Source organism: Arvicola amphibius, chromosome 8 (genome assembly GCF_903992535.2).
Source record: "Arvicola amphibius chromosome 8, mArvAmp1.2, whole genome shotgun sequence".
Taxonomy (NCBI): domain Eukaryota; kingdom Metazoa; phylum Chordata; class Mammalia; order Rodentia; family Cricetidae; genus Arvicola; species Arvicola amphibius.
This window is the reverse complement of record NC_052054.1, coordinates 72,541,552-72,564,376: the sequence shown is the minus strand read 5'-3', so window position 1 is coordinate 72,564,376 and position 22,825 is coordinate 72,541,552. Positions and strand designations below refer to the sequence as shown.

Below are 22,825 nucleotides of genomic sequence, written 5' to 3'. Positions count from 1 at the left end.
ATCATAGAGCAGACAGAAAATTTTTAAATAAATGTGCTTGGGTCTAGAGAAGCAGGAGTGATAGCCCAACCCCACAGCCAGCTTTTCCGTAAAGCAGAGCAGTGGAAGATATTTCAATAGTGTCTATATCTAAAAAGAAAACCATGAATCCCTGCTAAATTCAGTAACCAGTAGGAGGGACCAGAGAAACCCAAGAGCAGAAAAAGCAGTCATGGCAAACAACCAAAGTCATCACTGCCTCATCTTCCCCTGCTGGGTATACCTCTCCCTCCCCACTTTGTAGGCTGTGGTTTCCGGGGGTGAGGAGGCAAGAAGGATCGATCCATTAGGATTCACCCTTGGGGAGTTTGTGGGGTAACCACAAGTGCTGGAGCAGATCCCAGATCCTGGCTCCCACTGCCTGCTCATCCAGCTTCCCACCTTGCCCTTCCAGTCCTTGCCGTCTATCTGCCTGCCCTGGCTATGCATGTGGGTCCAAAGCCTGCACCTAGCAGCCTACTCAGGAAGGGAAAACAAAGTTTTCTCTGGGCTTCAGTGGCTGCTCCTGTGGCAGGTGGAGGAGGGCAAGGCAGGGCAGAAGAGTTAAAGAGACAGACAGGGAAAAATGAAACCATAGAACACAAAATGTTCAAGGTACAGAGTCAGCAAAAATCAAAACCATTAAACATAGTACAGAGAACGTTCATGTAGCCAAAAAAGACTGGTAAAAAAAAAAAGCATGCAATGCCCACCTTCATTCATACATTTAACTTGGCTTTTCAGATATTCTCCTTGGTCCCCAGAAGCCAGAACTAGGTGGGCAGTGACTTTTCACTAGTGCCCTGGGCAGGAGAGAAACAACATGCCGAACAAAACACAGGGGACCAAGAATAACACACTAAAACCCCAAAATGCCTTGCTATTGCTCAGGACAGGAGTTCTTATACCTCAGCAGGTATAAGAACTCTCTGTCCCTAGACAGGATCCCATCAGAAACAGTACATCTATGCCATAGAACAGGGGTTTTCTTTTTTTTCTTTTTTTTAAAAAAGATTTATTTATTTATTATGTATACAATGTTCTGTCTGTCTGTATGCTTGCTGGCCAGAAGAGGGCACCAGATCTCATTACAGGTGGCTGTGAGCCACCATGTGGTTGCTGGGAATTGAACTCAGGACCTCTGGAAGAGCAGTCAGTGCTCTTAACCTCTGAGCCATCTCTCCAGCCCAGAACAGGGGTTTTCAACCTGTGGTTCATGACCATCAGGAAGCACAGATTTATGAGGTTCTTAGGAACTCCTAACCATAAATTTATTTTCATAGCTACTTCATAACTATAATTTTGCTACTGGGTGGGCTGTCAGTTCCTAAGATTATTGGAAATATGTGTTTTTCAGTGGTAGAGACCACAGGTTGAGAAATGCTTCCATACAAGGAGCTGCCTTCTATGACTTACCAATGGAGCACTCCTCAGACAGGGGCTTCCTGGTTTCTTTTTAGTGCTACAGCTCACTACAACAATCTACCAAACATTGGAGTCTTGGAAGATCTTCAAGGTGTGCACCTTCCAAGGCAGGATTTGGGTCCTGGAGTCCTGGAGTTGAAGGTCTGGCTTCAGAATACGGGTATGGGGTCTTGATCTCACTGAGACCTCCAATAGTTTATCCTGCTGAACAAGAGTAGAGACAATTAGCCAAATTCTTTGGTCAAATTAAGTGAGCTGTATTTTCTGTCAGACAGGGCTCTTTCTCTAAAGCAGGGGTTTGAAAAAAAGTATCGAACACTGGAGGAGGTGGGGTGTATGAGCCCCAAACTGCAAGACTAGGTTTTTTTCAAGGGTTGAGGGATTTCCAGAGAAATTTTGATTACCTGGGAACTTGACTGAACATTTAAAAATGATTTGGCAGAATATCTTATTCACACCAAGTGTGAGTCAAATCTATAGGGTGGGGAGCATGTCAAATTCAAGGAAGAGGTTAAAGCACCGTCAACAGGCATTTAGGGTATCCAATAAGATTAGAATTAAATAATAGTCACATTTTTGAGACAGCATGGAAGCTATTACAAGCAACTCCTCCCAAGATTGCATTTCTCCTTCTGACTGTGATTTGGTCAGGCCCCTCCAAAGCCTATGAAATATTAATTCCTCACAAGTGTGACCTACTTTTTTCTGTCCTGACATTAATAATTCCTATGCTTTTTAAAAAGACTATTTGAAGTAGTACAGGCTGAGGGGGTGATTGAATGGGTAGAGGTGCTTGTGGCTCAGGCCATGACTTGAGTGGGGTTCCCAGGTCCCCCATAAAGTGAAAAGAACAGGTTCTACAAAGTTACCCTCTTGCCTCTGTATGTGCATCTTGGCATGTGCTCCCTCTCACACCACATGCACACACACACAAACACACACACACACACACCACATACACAGATATACCACAGATACACAAATACACATACTGCATACTTTACACACACACCACACATACCACATACACATACACCACACACGTACTACATGTACATATACATATACCACACACCCACCACTTGTGCATATAACACACAATACTACACAAACATGTCACACATATGTACACCTACACACACATATATACACCACACAGACATACCACAAACACACATGACACACCACACACACAAACTGCATACACACACATATACCACACATCCACACATCGACATACCCATACATTGCACATACACAACACACATAAACACTACACACACAAAAATACATATACACCACACACACACACACACACACACACACACACACACACACACACATAAAGATACAGCAATATTAGAGCCCAAGGGACTGATGAGAACTCCCTGACAGTGGAGATTTAGAATATTGCCAGTTATTCCAGGTCTATCTTTAGTGGACCTCTGAGTCTGACCTGCTATCCTTTTGACAAGCAGGTGAAGCCTTTGAGATGTATCAAGGGATCAGTAGCTTCCACCAACCAGAATGTCATGAGATACTTGCCTCTCCTTGCTGGAGCCCATCTACCTGATGTTTCCACTAATGTATTTGAAAAAAATATCTTGTTTGAAGATTTTCTTTGTTCTACTACAAGAAACATTTCACCAGGTAATAACTGCTTTGGATCATGGTATTTGGGGAGACTTGGATCTGTGTTCCAAGCCTTAGTCAGTCATATCTGACTGCAGAATAACCATGTTCTTTCTCTTTATTGTGAGAGAGGGTTGTTTGGTTTTTGATTGACACAGCCCTTCTGCTTGGCCTGGCTCCTCAGTAGCCTCCAGGATGTAACTGATGCAGGAAAAGGCGCACCCACTTCCCTCCTAATTCAGCAGCAAAGGAGAGAAGAAAAAATAGTTCTATCTCTAGTCAAAAGCAAGAGGAGAAAGCAGATCCCCCAACATGGGCTCCTTACCGGGCAGTTTTCTGTCCTTGGAGTTCTAGCTTCAGCTGTCTTTAGCCAGCACCATCACCAACACGATGGGGAGTGCAGATACAGTTGAGGCAGGAGGGGAGCTAGCAGCATCACTGGTCATTGTGTGACCTATGGATCCTTCCTGCCCCTGCCTCCTACCCTCTGAGATGGATTGGTGCCCCATATTTTCACTAGGGGTAGCAGGGACCTTCATATCATAGTGCCTCAGGTAGCAGGTGAACTCTGATTCCTGTCCAGGAAAAATCCAAATAGATGCCCAGGTCTGGTAGGTCCCGTCCCCACTGGGCAGGATGGCCCTAGGCTCAAAGATTCGCTGTTGTACCGGCTTCTCATTCTGAAGCCAGGTCAGGGAGGTCACAGGAGGACACAGATTAAAAGCTCGGCATGTCAGGGTGATCCTGCCCACTGGATATGTCCTGTTGGTCACCTTCACCTTTGGGAGGCCTGGGAGAAAATGAGGAAGAGCTGGTGAGTGGCGAGATGAGTCAGGGACCCCCAGGGGAGCAGGCCTGAGCCAGAGAACTCTGTGGGACCAGTCCTAAGCTAGGGACCTCCTCAGGGGCCAGGCCCAGGTCAGGGACATCTACAGAAACAGGCCTGAGCCAGTGACCTCCACTGGAGCAGGCCTGAGCCAGCTACCACAGCCAGAGCAAGTCCCAGGCAGGAACCTCTCCTGGAGCAGGCCTGAACCAGCGACATCTGCTGGAGCAGACCCAAGGCAACAACCTCAGTGGAACCAGCCCCAAGCAAACAACCTCTATGGGAGCAGGCCTGAACCCCCCCCCCCCCCGTACTGCAGAGTGACCCCAGGGACCTCCAGGAACACCGCGTGACCTCCAGGGTGACTGCACTATGAGGAGCAACCACGTGAGTCTTGGATCCACTGGCACCTGGAAGATTGATCACCAGAGACACAGACATCACCAACTACACCAATCAGAAGAAAAGGTGGGTAGACAAGGTAAGAACACACTCAACACCACAAAGAGCAACACAACACCAGTAAAACTAGTGGCCCTACAACAGCAAGACTTGAACACCCAAATATATATGAAGCAGAAAAAATGACCTAAAAATAACTTTAGGAGAATGTTTGAGGCCCTTAAAGAGGAAATGAAAAATTTCTTCAAAGAAATGGAAGAAAAGAAAAAGAAAAAATTGGAAAAAATCAATAAATCCATTAAGGAAAACAAAGAAAAAGCAATCAAACAGGTAAAAGAAATGATTAAAGACTTGAAAACCAAAATAGAGACAATAAAGAAAACACAAACTGAGGGAATTATAGAAATGGAAATTATGAGAAAACAATCAGGAACCACAAATGCAAGCATGAACAGCAGAACACAAGAGACAGAAAAGAGAATCTCAAGCAGTGAAGATACAATAGAGGAAATAAACTCATTGGTCAAAGAAAACATTAAATCTAACAAAAGCTTAACACAAAATATCCAGGAAATATAGGACATTATGAAAAGAGCAAACCTAAGATTAATAGGTATAGAGAAAGGAGAACTCCAGTTCAAAGGCACAGAAAATATATTCAATAAAATCATAGAAGAAAACTTTCCCAACCTAAAGATATATATATGAAGGTACAAGAAGCTTACAGAACAACAAATAGACTGGATCCAAAAAAAGACCCCTTGCCACATAATAATCAAAACCCTAAACATACAGAATAGAGCTGCAAAAGAAAAAGGCCAAGTAACATATAAAGGCAGACTTATTGGAATTACACCTGACTTCTTAATGGAAACAATGAAAGCCAGAAAGTCGTGGTAAAGCGTTATGCAGACTTTAAGAAACCATGGATGCCAGCCCAGACTACTATACTCAATGGAACTTTCAATCACTATAGACAGACAAAACAAGATATTCCCTGACAGAACCAGATTTAACCAATACCTAGCCTCAAACCCAGCCCAACACAAAGTTCTAGAAGGAAAACTCCAACCCAAGGAAATTGGCTACATCCATAAAAACACAGACAATAGATCATCTCACAGCAGCAAATCCCAAAGAAGGGGAAAACACATACAATAATATGACCAACAACAAAACCTAAAATAACAGGATCTAGCAATCAGTGGCCATTAATACCCCTTAATATAAATGAACTCAACTCACTTATAAAAAGACACAGGCTATCAGACTGGATACGAAAACAGAATCCATCCTTCTGCTACAGACAAGAAACACACCTCAACCTCAAAGACAGACATCGCCTCAGAATAAAGGGTCGGGGAGAAAAATTTCCAATCAAATGGACCTAAAAAACAAGCTATTGTAGATATCCTACTATCTAACAAAATAGGCTTCAAACTAAAATCAATCAAAAGAGACAAAGAAGGACATTTCATATTAATTACAGAAAAAAATCCATAAAAAGGAAATCTTAATACTGAACATCTATGCCCCAAATACAAGGGCACCCTCATATGTAAAAGACACACTTCTAAAGTTTCGATCACACATTAAACCCCACACACTAATAGTGGGAGACTTCAGCATCCCACTATTACCGCTGAACAAGTCTGTCAGACATAAGCTTAACAGAGAAATAAGGGAACTAACAGATGTTATGACTCAAATGGACTTAACAGACATCTATAGAACATTCCATCCAAACATAAAAGAATATACCTTCTTCTCAGAACCTCATGGAATCTTCTCAAAAATTGACCACAGACTAGGTAACAAAACAGTCCTCCACAGATAAAAAAAATTGGAATAACCTCATGTATCTTATCGGATCACCATGGTTTAAAATTAGAATTCAACAGCAAAACTAATTCCAGAAAGCCCATAAATGCATGGAAATTAAACAATGCTCACCTGGGTCAAGAAAGAAATAAAGGAAGAAATTAAAGACTTCCTAAAATTCAATGAAAATGATCTCACACCGGGCGGTGGTGGCACACGCCTTTAATCCCAGCACTCGGTAGGCAGAGGCAGGCGTATCTCTAGTTCGAGGTCAGTCTGGTCTACAAGAGCTAGTTCCAGGACAGGCTCTAGAAACTACAGGGAAACCCTGTCTCGAAAAACCAAAAAAAAAAAATGATCTCACAACATACTCAAATTTATGGGACACAATGAAAGCAGTATCAAGAGGAAAGTTCATAGAACTAAATGCCTACATAAAGAAGTTGGAAAAATCCTACACTAGTGAGTTAACAGAACATTTGAAAACTCTAGAACAAAATGAAGCAAACTTACCCAGGAGGACTAGACAGCAGGAAATAATGGAATTGAGAGCTGAGATCAACAAAATAGAAACAAAGAAAACAATACAAAGAATCAGTGAGACAAAGAATTGGTTCTTTGAGAAAATCAACAAAATAGGCAATCATTTATCCAAACTAACCAAATGACAGAGAGAGGATATCAAAATTAACAAAATCAGAAATGAAAAAGGGGACATAACCATAAACACTGAGGAAATCCAGAGATTCATTATGTCATATTTCAAAAACCTGTATTCCACAGGTTGGAAATCTTAAAGGAAATTGACACCTTTCTGGATAAATATCACTTACCAAAATTAAATCAAGATCAGATAAGGAAATTTAAACAGACCTATAACTGTTAAAGAAATAGAAACAGTCATAAACATTCTCCCAATCAAGAAAAGCCCAGGACCAGATGGTTTCAGCACAGAATTCTACAATATTTTCAAAGAAGAACTAATACCAATACTCCTCAAATTGTTCCACACAATAGAAGTAGAAGGAATATTGCCAAACTCTTTTTATGAAGCTACAATTACCCTGATAACCAAACCACAGAAAGACATTACTAAGAAAGAGAATTACATACTAATTTCACTCATAAACATTGATGCAAAAATATTCAATAAAATACTGGCAAACAGAATCCAAGAACACATCAGAAAAATTATCCACCATGATCAAGTTGGCTTCATCCCATAGATGCAGGGATGGTTCAACACATGAAAATCTGTCAATGTAATCCACCATATAAAAACCTGAAAAATAAAATCCACATGATCATCTCATTAGTTGCTGAAAAAGCCTTTGACAAAATACAACATCCCTTTATAATAAAGGTCTTGGAGATAGTAGAGATATAAGGAACATATCTAAACATAATAAAGGCAATATACAGCAAGCCAACAGTAAACATCAAACTAAATGGAGAGAAACTGAAAACGATCCCACTGAAATTAGGAACAAGACAAGGTTGTCCACTCTCTCCATATCTATTCAATATAGTTCTTGAGGTCCTAGCTAGAGCAATGAGACACCAAAAGGAGATCAAGGGGATACACATCAGAAAAGAAGTCAAACTCTTACTATTTGCTGATGATATGATAGTTTACATACGTGACCCCAAAAATTCTACCAAGGAACTTCTATAACTCATAAATACCTTCAGTAATGTAGCAGGATACAAGATTAACTCAAAAAAATCAGTAGCTCTCCTATACACAGATGATAAATGGGATGAGGAAGAAAACAGAGAAACATCACCCTTCACAACAGCCACTAAGAGCATAAAATATGTCAGAGTAACTCTGACCAAACAAGCAGAAGACCTGTATGACAAGAACTTTAAATATTTGAAGAAAGAAACTGGGGGCTGGAGAGATGGCTCAGAGGTTAAGAGCACTGACTGCTCTTCCTGAGGTCCTGCGTTTAATTCCCAGCAACCACATGGTGGCTCACAACCATCTGTAATGATATCTCTCCCACTTCTGGTGAGTAGGCATATAGGCAGACAGAACTCTGTATACATAATAAATAAAAATCTTTAAAAGAAAAAAAAGAGAGACCTTAATTCATTAAAAAAAGAAAGAAATGGAAGAAGACATTAGAAAATGGAAAGATCTCCCATGCTCTTTGGTAGGTAGAATAAACATAGTAAAAATGGAAATCTTACCACAAGCAATCTACAGATTCAATGCAATGCCCATCAAAATCCCAGCAAAACTTCACAGACCTCCAAAGAACAGTGCTCAATTTTATATGGAAAAGCAAGAAAACCCAGGATAGTTGAAACAACCCTGTACAATAAAGGAATTTCTGGAGGCATCACAATCCCCTACTTCAAACTCTACTACAGAGCTACAGTACTGAAAACAGCCTGGTATTGGCATAAAAACAGACAGGAGAAACAATGGAACTGAATCAAAGACCCAGATATCAATCCACACACCTATGAACTCCTGATTTCTGACAAAGAAACAAAAAAATAAAATGGAAAAAAAGCATATTTAACAAGTGATGCTGGCAAAACTGGATATCAACATGTAGAAGAATAAAAATAGACCCATATCTATCACCATGCACAAAACTCAAGTCCAAATGGATCAAAGACCTCAATATAAAACCAACCACACTGAACCTCATAGAAGAGAAAATGTGAAGTACACTTGAACACATTGGCACAGGAGACCACTTCCTAAATATAACCCCAGACACTGAGAGACAAAATTAATGAGTGGGACCTCCTGAAACTGAGAAGCTTCTGTAAAGCAAAGGACATGGTCAACAAGACAAAACAGCAGCTTACAGAATGGGAAAAGATCTTCACCAACCCCACATCGGACTGAGGGCTGATCTCCAAAATATACTAAGAACTGATGAAATTGGTCATCAAAAAAAAAAAAAATCAAACCCAAATAATCCAATAAAAATAGGGTACAGGTCTAAACAGAACTCTCAACAGAGGAATCTAAAATGATTGAAAGACACTTAAGGAAATGCTCAACATCATTAGCCATCAGAGAAATGCAAATCAAAACAACTCTGAGATTCCATCTTACACCTGTAAGAATGGCCAAGATCAAAAGCACTGATGACAACTTATGCTGGAGAGGTTGTGGGATAAAGGGAACACTCATCCGTTGCTGGTGGGAGTGTAAACTGGTACAGCCCCTTTGGATATCAGTATGGTGATATGTCAGAAAATTAGGAAACAGCCTACTTCAAAACCCAGCAATACCACTTTGGGTATATATCCAAAGGATGCTCAATCATACTACAAGGGCATATGCTCAACTATGTTCATAGCAGCATTGTTTGTCATAGCCAGACCACGGAAACCTAAATGCCCCTTGACTGAAGAATGGATAAGGAAAATGTGGTACATTTACACAATGGAATACAGAAGAAAATAAAACAATGACATCTTGAAATTTGCAGGCAAATGGGTGTATCTAGAAAACATATTGAGTGAGGTAACCCAGAGCCAGAAAGACAAATATTATATATACTCACTTATAAGTGGCTTTTAGGCATAAAGCAAAGAAAAACCAGCCTACAATTCGTAATCCCAGAGAATCTAGACAATAATTAGAACCCTAAGAAAGACATACATAGGTCTAAACTACATGGGAAGTAAAAAAAGACAACATCTTCTGAGTAAATTGGGAGCATGAGGACCATGGGAGAGAGTAGGAGGGGAGGGGAGAAAAAGAGGGGGAGCTGAGAAAAATATATAGCTTAATAAAAACAATAAAAACTTAAAGAAAAAAGAAAGCCATCCTGGGTTATGCAGTGAAGCCTTGTCTCAAGAAAAAGAAAATTAAACCCTTTCAAACAAAAGCAGAACACTGGGCAATGGACCCTGGTCTCGGGTCTGTAGTTCAGCTCCACGGTTGGATCCTTCTGACCAAACAAGCATAACTCCGTCTTCCCACCTAAGCCCAATTTTCTTATCTAGCTTTCTTATCTGGTTCTGGTGTGAGATCCAGGCAATATCTGGGAACCCCATCCTTTCCAATGAGGGACCCAGAAGTGACCCTGGAGTAGACCCTACACCCAAACTTACAGGCACCACCTTAGACTATGCCACAATTCTACACACCAGTGAGAACACAGACACCCAGAAGGACCATGGGAAGGATCCTCTTGGCTACAGGAATGTCCCCTGGGTGCTGGAAACTAACCCTGGTGACAGTCAGTACCTTTATCCGTCTGCCAGTTCCTCATGGAAGCCAGGTATCCCAGGAGCTGAGCAGGACATATGTCCTCCAAGAAAGTCTTAACTTCATCAGCTCTGGGTACATGTGTCTCCCAGAAGGTCTTGGTCTTCTGAGTGAAGGACATAGCCATTGTCCATGTGAGAGTCTTCTGGTCAAAGGTGAGGAAGTCCTGTCCATCGTAGCCAAAGCTCCAGAAGCCTCCAGTGCTCCGATTTCCCTGAAGCTCACAGCCCAAAGTTTCCTGGAGGATGTGAAGGCCTGGCCCGCCCCAGGCAGGGACCTGTCACTGTACTGTTCCTTAGCTCCCCTGATACTTCAGTATAAAAGAGACCATCCAGTGTCTGGCCCATGGAAGCATTTTGTTTTATTCTCTTAAGTCTGGCCCTGCCCTGCCCAGAATCAGGCCTCAGGGGTCATAGATGGAACCCGGGTACCTCTGGCTCAGCACACTCACACCCTTGTTCTGAACGTGCCCTGCCCAGAATCAGGCCTCAGGGGTCATAGATGGAACCTCTGGCTCTGCACACTCACCCTTGTTCTGGCCCTGCTGGTTCATGACTTCAGCCAGCATCCTCCTGAGTTGCTCCTCCTTCTTCTGAAAGTCCTCAGTCTCTCTTGTCCAGGTTTCAGCTCCTGCATGTCCCTTGATCCTGGGCCCCCAGGCCTCTGCTCTCCTGCTGTCCCCATTGTACCGCAGGAAGAGATCATCATCAATGTATATCAGGATTGGGAATGGGAGCTGCTGAGAATCTTCTGGAGACAAGACTGTGAGTTGATAGCGCAGTGTATGCGTTTCTGAGGGACGGAGACAGGGGTGACACAGGTGACGACACAGGTGGCAACACAGGTTGGTGGTTTCCACAGTCGGCTCTGCCTTGAGGGGTTGAACTCAGACTGTGTTGTGCAGCTGTGTGAGTGTGAGGAGCCAGTGGAGTGCTTTGTTATAGCATGAAAGAGGAAAGGAGGGAGGTTCTAGGCCCCTCGACAAAGGGGTTGAGACCAAACGTGGAGAGTGGAAATAAACATGGGTTCTAATCAGGCCCTTTGAGGCAGAGTGTTTCATACAATTACTGAGATGTTTGTTAGGCCCAGAGGTGCAAAAGTAGTCAGAGAAACAACTGCAACTGGTTCTGGGGCGGCACCTCCTTCAGTCCTTGCTCTCCTTTGGCTATTCCTGACAATCATTGTCTATATGTCCCTATCTCCACCACAGATATCTACAACTGGAAGAACCAGAACCAGCCCCTCTTTCAGCATTAGGCCTGATTTCTTAATTTCTCTAACCATTTTTTTTTCAATTATCTCCCCATGTGGAATGACCATTAGCAGATTCTCCATACTGTCTTCATCACCGAAAAAAGGGAAATGATTCTCCTGAAAACAACCGAAGCACTTCCTGGGTTTGTTGGAATGGCCAAACCCCTGTACTCTGCTATGGTTGGGGGTGACTGAGGAATATGAAAGGGTTTTTAAGAACTTAAAAGAGGCCCTGGGCCAGATCCCCACATCACTTTCCTTGATATCTCCAAGGCCTTTATGTTCATGAAAGAAAGGGCATTGCCAAAGGAGTCCTGATTCAGACCGTGGGTCCCTGGCAAAGGCCCATAGCTTACATCTCAAAGAGACCAGATCACGTAGTCTCCGGATGACCACCCCCACCCCCGTGCTTAAGAGTAAGCACAAGCCACAGCTTGTAAGAGAAGCAGACACGTTCACATTGGTCCAGATTCTAACTTAACAGCTCCACATGCTGTGGCAGTCCTACTGAGAGATGCCACCAACTGCTAGATGTCTAATGCCCACCTGACCCAGGACCAAGCCTTTCTTCTACATAAGAATATACTGACTTTTTAAAAAATAAATACTTGGCCATTAATCCCATCACCCTACTGCTACATGAGGACCCTGAAAAGCCCATCCATGACTGCCTGGAGATGCTGGATATCAACCAGGACATGTGACTTGACCTGACAGCTATTCCTTTCACTACCAGAGATGCAGATCTTTTTATGGATGGCAACAGCCTCGATCAAGAAGGAACCAGGTATGTGGGGGCAGTGGTGGTTCCAGGCCAGAAGGGGGTCATTTGGACACCAGCCTTGCCTAGAGGCCCATCTCACCAGGGAGTAGAAATAATTGTTCTGACACAGGCTTTAAGATAGGCTGAAGAAAAAAAGGGAACACCTACACAGACAGTTGATATGCATCTGCATCCCAAAGGGCAAAGTGCCTAGCTCCAGGTGGTCCAACCTTGCAAATTGCTCCAATGTAGATGCCATGGGGCTGGTGGGTTTCTGGAGCTGTTTGCAGTGTTCTGAAATCTCCTGGGGCAGATAGACTAGCCACAGAAGGGAAAGTTAAGGAGTTTATCAGAACATCTTTATCTTGGGTGCACACTTGAAACTTCCAGACCCTCAATCCTGGTAGTTGTGGGAGGGGAGTCCCAAGACCAGGGAAAAGGGATCCCACCCTCAGGAATAGGCAGTAGGTGGGGAAACTTAGGTTGTTGGTTGACAGGAGTACTTATCTGGAGTCCAGTTGACCCATGGAAGGTGGATGCAAGTCAACTGCCTGAAGGTTCCAAGAATTTTTAAGTTTACAAAAACATAAAAGTTTTAGGTATGTTAGCATTTCTATTGCTTGCAATCTGTATTGAAATCTACGAGTTCGAGGCCAGCCTGGTCTACAAGAGCTAGCTCCAGGACAGGCTCTAGGAACTACAGGGAAACCCTGTCTCGAAAAACCAAAAAAAAAAAAAAAAAAAAAAAAAAAAAAAGAAATCTACGTTATAGAAAGAGCAGTAGACTCATGCCTTTTGAGTCAAAGGAAAAACTTGGGGTCTCAGAAATGATTTGGGGTTAAAAACATCTATGGGTTTATCTCCTTTCAGAGTCTGGTAGGAAAGTAAACTGTGTGTCTTTCTCAACAGGAGACTCTAGGATACTGAGACCTGAGGCCTGCTTTAAATGAACTATCAAAACAGCTATAGCCTCAAGGAAGGAGCTGGTTTGCTTGATGCTGTTAAACTGACAAAGCTACAGTTAGTCAATATCATCAGAGATCTGAGAAGGATAAATTATAGCAGGAGGTATAATCCAAATGGCCTATGTGTCATTTAAAGTGACAGAGACTTACTCCCATGGTCTTGAAGGCTTGGGGAGGGGGGCGGGCAGTGGTCAGTCTCTGGCTGTCACACAGAATAGTGTTTCATCTCCAGCTGCAGCAGAGCAACATCAGCTTTAACAGCCAGACTTAGGTCTAAGGATTTTTTTTTTTTTGTAAAGGAATGCTGTGGGACAATGCTCTGTACCCTGTCATTTATATTTTAAATAAATGCTGATTGGCCAGTTACCAGGCAGGAAGTAGAAGAGGGGTAATGAAAATTATGGGAAGAGGGAAGCTTAGTCTGTAGTCATGACCCAGCCACAGAAGAACCAAGATGTGACTGCCTCACCAAATAAGGTACTAAGCCACATTGCTAACATAGACAAGAATAATGGGCTAATACAAGTTATAAGCGTTAATAAGAAGTCTGAGCTCTAGGTTAATCAGTTTATAACTAATATAGACCTCTGTGTGATTTCTTTGGGCTAAACATCTGTGGGATCTGATGGGACAGGAAACCTCAGACAACAGAATGGTGGCCAACGTGTGGACAGCTGCATCCACATAAAGCCTGAGAGAGCTTGGAAAATAATTTTAGACATAAAGCACTGCTTATTGATAGCAGCAATTTCTCGGGTGGCATTGTCTGTGCCCTATTTGTCTCCTTTGGCGTACAGGACCTAGCCATGACAAGCTTAATCAAGGCCCAAGTCCCAGTAGTTTACCCTAAGGCAATACCTCATTCCAAGAAAGATCACAAACTAAGACTACCCAGGCACCACCCAGGAACAGACCATTCAAAGGTAATTCCTAATGTTCCAACCATTGTGGATAGGATCACCTGCCAGCACACACCCATCACTTTTCACCAGGACACCCCTAGATAAATGTCAGCCAATCAGGGGTCCTCAACCTTAGAAATATATAAACTTCCCCCCCAACTGAACTTGGGGCTCTCTAATCAAGGCAATATGTTGGATACATAGAGAGTCTGAGATTGAGTTTAAATAAAAATAAAGGCTCTTTGCTTTTACACACAGGACTTGGCCTCCTAGTTGGTTTTTGGGGGAATCCATGATCTGGGCATAACAGGAGACTTTATGGTTATCACTAGGAGTTTCTAATCCTGTCTATCATGGAACAATTTTTATTAAATATTTAAATGACATATTCAGCAGATCTCTGAAGAGTTTGAGGACCATTATCAATTACCTGAATGAAACAAACTTTGTTTTTAGTTACTTGCTTTAGGCTTAACCTTGAAAATACATACTAACACATATTTAGGGGTTCTAAAAAAGCTCATCACTAAATGAATTACATACCAGTTTACAAATTTAAAGTTTAGGATTTTACAGTTTTATCCCTGTTAAGAGTATTTTTGATAATACTTTTTACTAACTTTTTTACAAAGATTAACTAAGGCTGTACAAATAGGAGTAACAGACCCAGATGCTAGACAAATACTTCTTGAATCTCTAGCTTTTGAAAATGCAAACTTAGAATGCAAAAAGATACTTGGGCCTTTAAAAATTAGATCAGCACCTATGGATGAATGGGTTCTGCATACAATGAATGTTGAGACACTTGACTATAGTACTGAATCTTGGGTAGGAGAAGGAATTTCCAAAGGAATGAGGAGACATAAAACTGCCAAATGTTTTAATTGTGGTAGAATAGGACATCTGAAAAGGGATTGTAGACAAGGAATTCCTAGAAATAATATCTCCTCTGGGAATGGCAAAAATAGGAGATCTCAGCCTTCAGGTATATATAGAAAGTGTGGCAAAGGCCAACATTGGACCAATGAATACAGGTCAAAAACAGACAGACAAGGCAACCCAATACCATCAGGAAACTCCTTGAGGGGTCTGTAGCTAAAAGTGGCCCAGTCGTTCCCAGTAACTATGGAGGGCATGTTACACCAGGAAAATTAAAAAATCCAGATCCTTCTGTACAAGACCATACTGTTCCAAATGATGGCATAAACATGGAGGATAAGTCAAAAATCCCAATAGGAAATAAGAAATGTATATTCTGGTAGACTTCTATAAATGGTCAAAGACCAAAGCTAAGAGTGTATAAATGGCATTTTGATTATTGGCTTGATAGACACAGGCACAGATGTGAGTATCATTACTCCAGAATCCTGGCATCCAAATTAGCCTCTTCAGGAGGTAGATGTTTAATTACTAGGAATTGGAACCATATCTCAAGTTAAACAAAGCACAAGATGGGTTGACTGTATTGTGCCAGAGGTCAAAGAGGGAAGCTGAGACCATATGTAGCAGATATTTCAATAAATTTATGGAGCTGTGACCTGTTATAGCAATGGAATACCCAGATTAACATTACTGCAGTACCAGGAACTCATAATTCTGGGAAGGATATAATAAGGTACTATGGACAAAGGTCACCAGCCATTTAAGTTGTACAAGAACATAATGCAACTAGCAAACCTTTAGAGGTATCAACAACCCTACCTTTAAAATGGTTAACTGAGAAGCCAATATGGGTTAAGCAGTGGCCTCTAGCTGAAGATAAGTTGCAGGCTTTAGAACATCTGGTACAAGAGCAACTAGATGCTCACCATATTGAAGAATCAACCAGCCCTTGGAATTCTCCTGTATTTGTTGTAAAAAAATGAAATCTGGTAAATGGAAAATTGTGACAGATCTAAGAGCTGTCATTAAGGTTATTCAGCCTACGGCCCCTCTACAATCTGGAATTCCTCTGCCTTCCCTATTACCAAAAGGATGGCCTCTTAGAGTTATTGATTTGAAAGATTGTTTCTTTATTATACCTTTACAAGAAAAGGATAGAGAAAAATTTGCCTTCACAGTGCCTACTTATAATAATTCTCAGCCTACTAGGAGATATCAATGGACTATCCTCCCACAGGGAATGCTCAATAGCTTCACATTGTGTCAAAACTTTGTAAGTCAGCCATTGAAAATAATACATAATCAATTTCCTAAGTCTATAATTTACCATTACATGGACGACATTTTGTTATCTGATTCAAACATGGATACTTTAGAAAGAATGTTTGAAGGAGTAAAGAAAGTTTTGCCAAAAAGGGGATTACAAATTGTTCCTGAAAAAATACAGAGAGGAGATTCTGTCAATTACCTAGGTTATAAAATAGGTTTGCAGAAAATTAGGACACAAAAGGCACAAATTAGGAGAGACCAGATGAGGACTCTTAATGACTTTCAAAGATTGTTAGGAGACATTTCCAGTCTATTGCCGGCTGTTGGGATAACAGCTGATCTAATAATTCATTTAAATAAAACCTTAGATGGTGATAAAGACTTGAATAGGCCCAGAGAATTAACAGCTAAAGCAGAGAAATAATTGACAATTGTTGAGGAGAAATTACAGGAGGCACATGTGGATAGGGTGAATCCAAATCTTAATTGTATTCTAGTCATACTGCCTTCCAGAATTTCTCCTACAGGAATTTTAATGCAGAAGGATGATGTTATCTTAGAATGGATCTTTTTACCACATAAACCAAGTAAAAAATTTAAAACTTATGTGGAAAAAGTCTCTGAATTAATTATAAAAGGTAAATTGAGGCTTCATCAATTAGCAGGTATAGACACAGCAGAGGTTATAGTGCCTTTCACTACTGATGAAATAAAAAAAGTTATGGGAAGACAATGAACCATGGCAAAGAGCTTGTGCTAATTTTTTGGGACAAATTAATAGCAACTGTCACAAAAGCAATAGACATAACCTTATAAAGAGAACTTCTCGTATTTTTCCCTGAATTGTACATGATGCTCCAATAACTGGAGCCCGTACATTTCATACTGATGCAAATAAATCAGGGAAGGCAGGTTACAAATCAGAAGAATTAAGTAAGGTGGAATAAAGCCCTTAAAATTCTGTCCAGTAGGCAGAATTATATGTCATTCTCATGGTGCTAAGGGATTAAAAAAAACCTTTTAATATAGTTATTGATTCACAATATACAGAAAGCGTTATCTTGCATATTGAAACCGCTGAATTTATATCAGATGATACAGAATTGACTTCATTATTTATCCAGGTGCAAGACATAATCAGGAACAGGCTTTTCCTATGTACATAACACACATCAGATCCCATATGGGTCTGCCAGGTCCTCTAGCAGTAGGTAATGCAGAAATTGATCAATTATTGATTGAAAGTGTATTGCAGGTCTCAGAATTTCATAAAAAGCATCATGCAATAGCAAAAGTTTAAAGAAAGGGTTTTCTATTAAATGGCAACAAACTAAGGAGATTATAAAGAGATGCCCTACTTGCTCTTTCTATAACCAAATAAGGCCACTTGCAGGGACTAACCCAAAGGGTACTCAAAGGAATGAAATCTGGCAGATGGATGTGTTCCACTTTGCAGAATTTGGCAAATTAAAATATGTACACCACATCATTGACCCTTATTCAGGTTTTCAGTGGGCAACTGCTTTAAGCTTAGGAAAGGCCGATTCAGTAATCACAATTCATTAGAAGTCATGGCCATTATGGGTATTCTTGCACAAATAAAGACAGATAATGGTCCAGCATATGTCTTTAGGAAAATAAAACAGTTTTTTTTATTATAATATTAAGCATGTTATAGGTATACCACACAATCCTATAGGTCAAGCAGTTATAGAAAGATTGAATCGAACTATAAAGGATATGTTAAACAAACAGAAAGGGGTGGAAAATGCTCCCAGAAATAGATTACATAGTGCTTTATTAACCTTGAATTTTCTTAACCCTAATGAGAGAGGGACAACAGCAGCAGAGAGACACTGGATAATAGAAAAGTCTTCTGAAATAAATCAACCGGTTTATTTCAAGAATGTGCTGACCTCACAATGAAAGCCAGCAGATGAGCTGTGTTGGAGAAGGGGTTTTGCTCTTGTTTCCACAGGAGAAAAAAAATACTATGGATACCATCAAAAATTAATAAAGATTTGGTTTAAAAAGAAGAAACCTCTTGAAAAGGAGAAATGACAGCTCATCCACAATGGTGACATCCATACAGGTGGTAAGAAAAGCATATAGGGTTGGGGCAGGGTTCTGTTCTTGTTTTTGCAGAAAAATACTCATCTTCAAAAATTCAAGAGACTCTGAATGATGACAGATGGAAAAATAACTATCCAATAAAGATCAAGAAAATTGAACATGATTCGTAAGTACATATGATAGACTATATATATTTATGTATGTATGTATATATTTATGAATATATAGAGATGGTTTTGGAGTTGGACAACAGCTATAAATCCAATAATCCTTCTTTAAGTCCAAGCATGTTGTTAAAAGAAAAATCCAGAGTTTTTGTCTCATGTCAAGAGCTGTCTGGTATGGGACAGAAAGAAAAAAGAATTTAAAAAATTTTTACTTTTCTTCATATCTATTTTTGTTTTTATCGTACCTTTCATTGAATATGTATGTATCTGTATAAATAATGTTTAAGTTTTCCACAATGAACATGAATTTTCCTGCAGTAATCTTTGAAGTTTCCAGAAAGATGATGGGGCCCCACAACAACTCCACCTGGTTGATATGACGTCATGATGCTGATAGCACTACTACAAGACCTCTTTTGGGTACCAGTGGCTCAAGATGGTTCCAACTTGGTTAGCTGAAATGGTGCACAGTTTTGCAACGTTCTGGCCAGACCTCCACCAAATACTCAGAGACTATTTGCAATTATACCAGACGTGAATCTTGGAACTTAACCATCATTTTACTCAGGATCCCATAGAAAGAAATCGCCCCCATGACAGCTGGAAGTAATTCTAGAAGACAATGTCCCCCTTGCCCTCTCCCAACAAAGTTTGTTCTCAGAGTTAGGGACATCATTTAGGGGTTGATTATAATTGGTATAGGGTTGGGTGTTGGGGGCGGAATTTTATAGGCTCAGGGATTTCTTTCTTTTTTTGTTTTTTTTTTAAATTTTTTTTAATTTGGCTCAGGGATTTCTTAAAAATAAAAGGGAAAATTGGATTGGATAACAGATTATTGTGAGCTTACTCACATTATTAATAATAGTGAGTAATAGAATGAATACTTATGAGTTATTATTTATAGGCAATTGCATTGGTATAGATTCTTGTATATTGATACAAAGTTAAATTATATTGATATTGTATGCATGCATGCTTCTACCTCTGCTTAAAACATTTTTTTATATATTGATATATATTTATTATATTGCAATGTACATTTCTACCTCCAATCAAGATACTTATACATTATTTACATTTGGAGGTCATTGTCCTCATTTATTGCACAGTTGCTTATTGTCTTAGTCTTTAAGTTATATAGGTATTAAGAATTATAGATCAATAGTCATCTATGTTTGTCATACTTATAGTTAGATTAATTTGGTTCTTTACATACATAGAAATTATATTCTGCATAAATAGATAATCTTCAACCACTTCAAAGAGCTGTAGAAAATGGCATTTAAATAACTTAGGGTTCTGTTGAAGTGAGACATGATTGCTCCTGGCAGCAGCGATCTATTCCCGAGAGAATGTTGAGCACTGAAGCCACTCCACTTGGAGCTTGTTTTCTTCTTGGCAAAATTGGCCTTTGGGAAAAGAAATGACAACTTCTCAACCACTGACAAGATACATAGTATCCGAAAATGGATAAGCAGGACTGTCAACTCTTGCCAAGACAGGGTAAGACTGTTTTGAAAAATTTCCTGCCTTTGAAAATGGTCTGTCAGTTATTATAGGCCTTAGCCAAAGATGGTTGCTTCAAGGTTGCAAATGATTGCCCAGATAGCCAGCTGTCTCTGTCATTTTTGGAAGTTGCTTGATTGCACTTTCTGTTTACTTAAATAATATTATTTCCCTTCTCAGTGATCTGAGAAGACTAGATAATTGTAGTTACTTTCTTCTCATGACTTGGCCAAGTTATTTATTATACAAGACTTAAACTAGTTAGGATAGGATATTTGTTCTTATTGTATATAATTTTGTGTTAGGCTTAAAACTCTCTTATTTAAAAAAAAGTGGGAGGTACTGTAGGAAATCTTACAGCTTGTGGTTACTCGCCTACTGGGGCGTGGCCTCTTATACTATAAATGCACATGCAGAGCCTGTGTCTGCCCCCTTTTTTCTTTCTTCCCTAGCTGCTCTTCCGAATTGCTGGATTGCTGGATTCAATCTCTGTTCTCCGTTTAAGCAGAGAATTCTGATTTGTGAGTTTACCCCTAAATAAATAACAATCTATTTCTCAATTCTAAGCTAGTGTGGCATTTATTTTAAGTGTCCATTCCACAGGGCACTGTCAAAAATGAGATGGCCCAGCAGGTAAAAGGGCTTGCTCTGCAAACAGTAGGAGCTGAATACCATTCTCCAGCACCCACATAAAAAGCAAAACCTGTCTGACTGTACACACCTGTAACTCCAGTTTGGAAGAGCAGAGGCAGGCAGTCCTGAAAACTCAGGGGCCAGACTGCTGAAACCATGAGTCTCAGGATCAGTGAGAGATCCTTTCTCAGGGCGATAGAGGAAGATCCCTGCTGTTCGTCCTGTGCAATATCCTGAGCACTCAGGTGCTAACACACACACACGCACACACACACACACACACACACACACACACATACACACACACAGAGTAATTATTTCTCATTAAGAAAATTAATTCTTCACCTTTAATGCCAGCATTGGGAGGTAGAGGCTGGCAGATTTCTATGCGTTCAAGGTCAGCCTGGTCTACAGAGTGAGTTCCAGGATGGCCATAGATACATTCTGTGACTGAGACAACTGAGACTCTGTCTCAAACAACAAAGAACACCACCACCACCACCACCACCACCACCACCACCACCACCACCACCACCACCACCACCACCACCACCAATTAAACATCTCCCAATTGTCTAACAATTGTCTCCCAAACGTTAAAAGAACAATCTTCTATAGCTATCTAGGGAATCCGGGAATGGAGGGGAGGTTCTCAGCTGAGTGACTTGCACTTGCCTTTTGACTCTACCTCCGCCTCCTCCCGGCCAACATCTGGCAGACCCTTCCTTTCTGCACACCCTCCCCCACACCACCTTCCAGTAGCCACGGCTCCTTTTTACCTTCTTCCCTTCCACTCCAGCTGCTAGTTTCGTCACAAGCCCCTCCTACTATTAATTGCCCACCCCCAAGGATTTAGTGTGTGTGTGTCTCGAGGGCAGGGGACACTAAAATCCCTCCCCCATCTCTGGTCACTGTGCCAGACACCCCCTGCGCCCTTCCCTGGCTGCTGACACCCCACTTCCTCCCCAGAAGGCCACCCACCAAGCTCGAGGCTGACCACACTGCTTAGGTCATGTTTCACAAAAGGGCTCAGTGATCTTCAGTTAGTAAAGCTTCCCTTCCGCCGGTACCAGCAGCTTCATTTTCCTTCCCACTTTCCCCTTCTTTCTTATCTAGTTCTTCCCAAGTGTCAGACTCTCAGACGCACTCCATATCCCCACCACCCCCTTACAGGGACGATCTCCACCCTGCCCAAAGCTCACCCCGGGGGCAGGATAGCCCTGGATCAATCAGGAGCAGCAGTGGAACACACAGGAAGATTGTGAATCTGCATTTGCTGGGATTTCCCGGACTGGCTTCCATTGTTTTTCTCCTTTCTGGGATATCCATGAACTCCACCCATCAGCTACACCAATCAGCTGCGCCCACCAGTTTGCTACAGTGCAGCCCAGGTTCCCTGTTGCTCTGTCTACCTACCACATATTTCCCCTTTTTATTTTTTAAGGTAAGACGAGCAATTCATGTCTGCATGTCTAAGAGACCCCGATATCCCTACACCAATTTAACTTTAACTCTGTGTATCTTGGTCTCTTTTGTTCTCCTTTTCCCTGTTACAGAGCCAGGGAGCCTGTCTGGTTCAGGAAATGGGTTAAGTAAGCACAGATCGAGAAAAAACATGTTTGAACCTGGTGTGGGAGAGCCAAACTCACACTCGGGAGTGACAGTCTCAGCAGGAACCTGATCAGATAAGGCGGTCTAGAAACAGCAGCGGTTCGGTTTTCACTAACTGGCCCATTAGCCCAGTTAGTATCTAAACCACAGCGCCTTAGACAGCTCGGCCATCCTGAACTGAGCTGGTAAAACCTGCTGTGTGGAGACTGTGAAACTGTCTGGGGTAGTGCGGGGCTGCAGAGCAGAGCGGGACGCTGCGCCTGGAGCCTGTTGCCACCACGTTTCCCTGCGCCCCTCTTCTCCGCTGTCAAATCCCCTGCTGCAGTCCAGGAAAACCCGGGAAAAAACGAGCAGTACCCCCTCTCTCCTCAAATACTTTAGCTGAGGTCTCAGGTCCCTCCGGCTTTCACAAATGAAGTAGAGAAAGCTT

The 22,825-nt window shown here is 41.4% G+C and overlaps 1 protein-coding gene across 2 annotated transcripts; it reads right to left on the bottom strand.

The window, feature by feature from the left end:
* Nucleotides 1-432: 432 nt before the first annotated feature.
* Nucleotides 433-22,111, bottom strand: LOC119820691 (MHC class I-like protein MILL2). Of its 2 annotated transcripts, none has more exons than XM_038339224.1 (5): nt 21,987-22,111; nt 10,899-11,162; nt 10,350-10,625; nt 3,401-3,865; nt 433-1,647 (listed from the first exon to the last, which is right to left on the bottom strand). In XM_038339224.1, exons 1-4 carry the CDS (start codon nt 22,084-22,086, stop codon nt 3,432-3,434), a joined length of 1,074 nt encoding a protein of 357 aa, XP_038195152.1. In that variant the 5' UTR covers nt 22,087-22,111; the 3' UTR covers nt 433-1,647; nt 3,401-3,431. The 2 variants fall into 2 exon arrangements, with proteins under 2 accessions (XP_038195152.1, XP_038195151.1); XM_038339223.1 differs by having other exon boundaries at nt 433-1,644.
* Between the last annotated feature and the right edge of the window lie 714 nt (nt 22,112-22,825).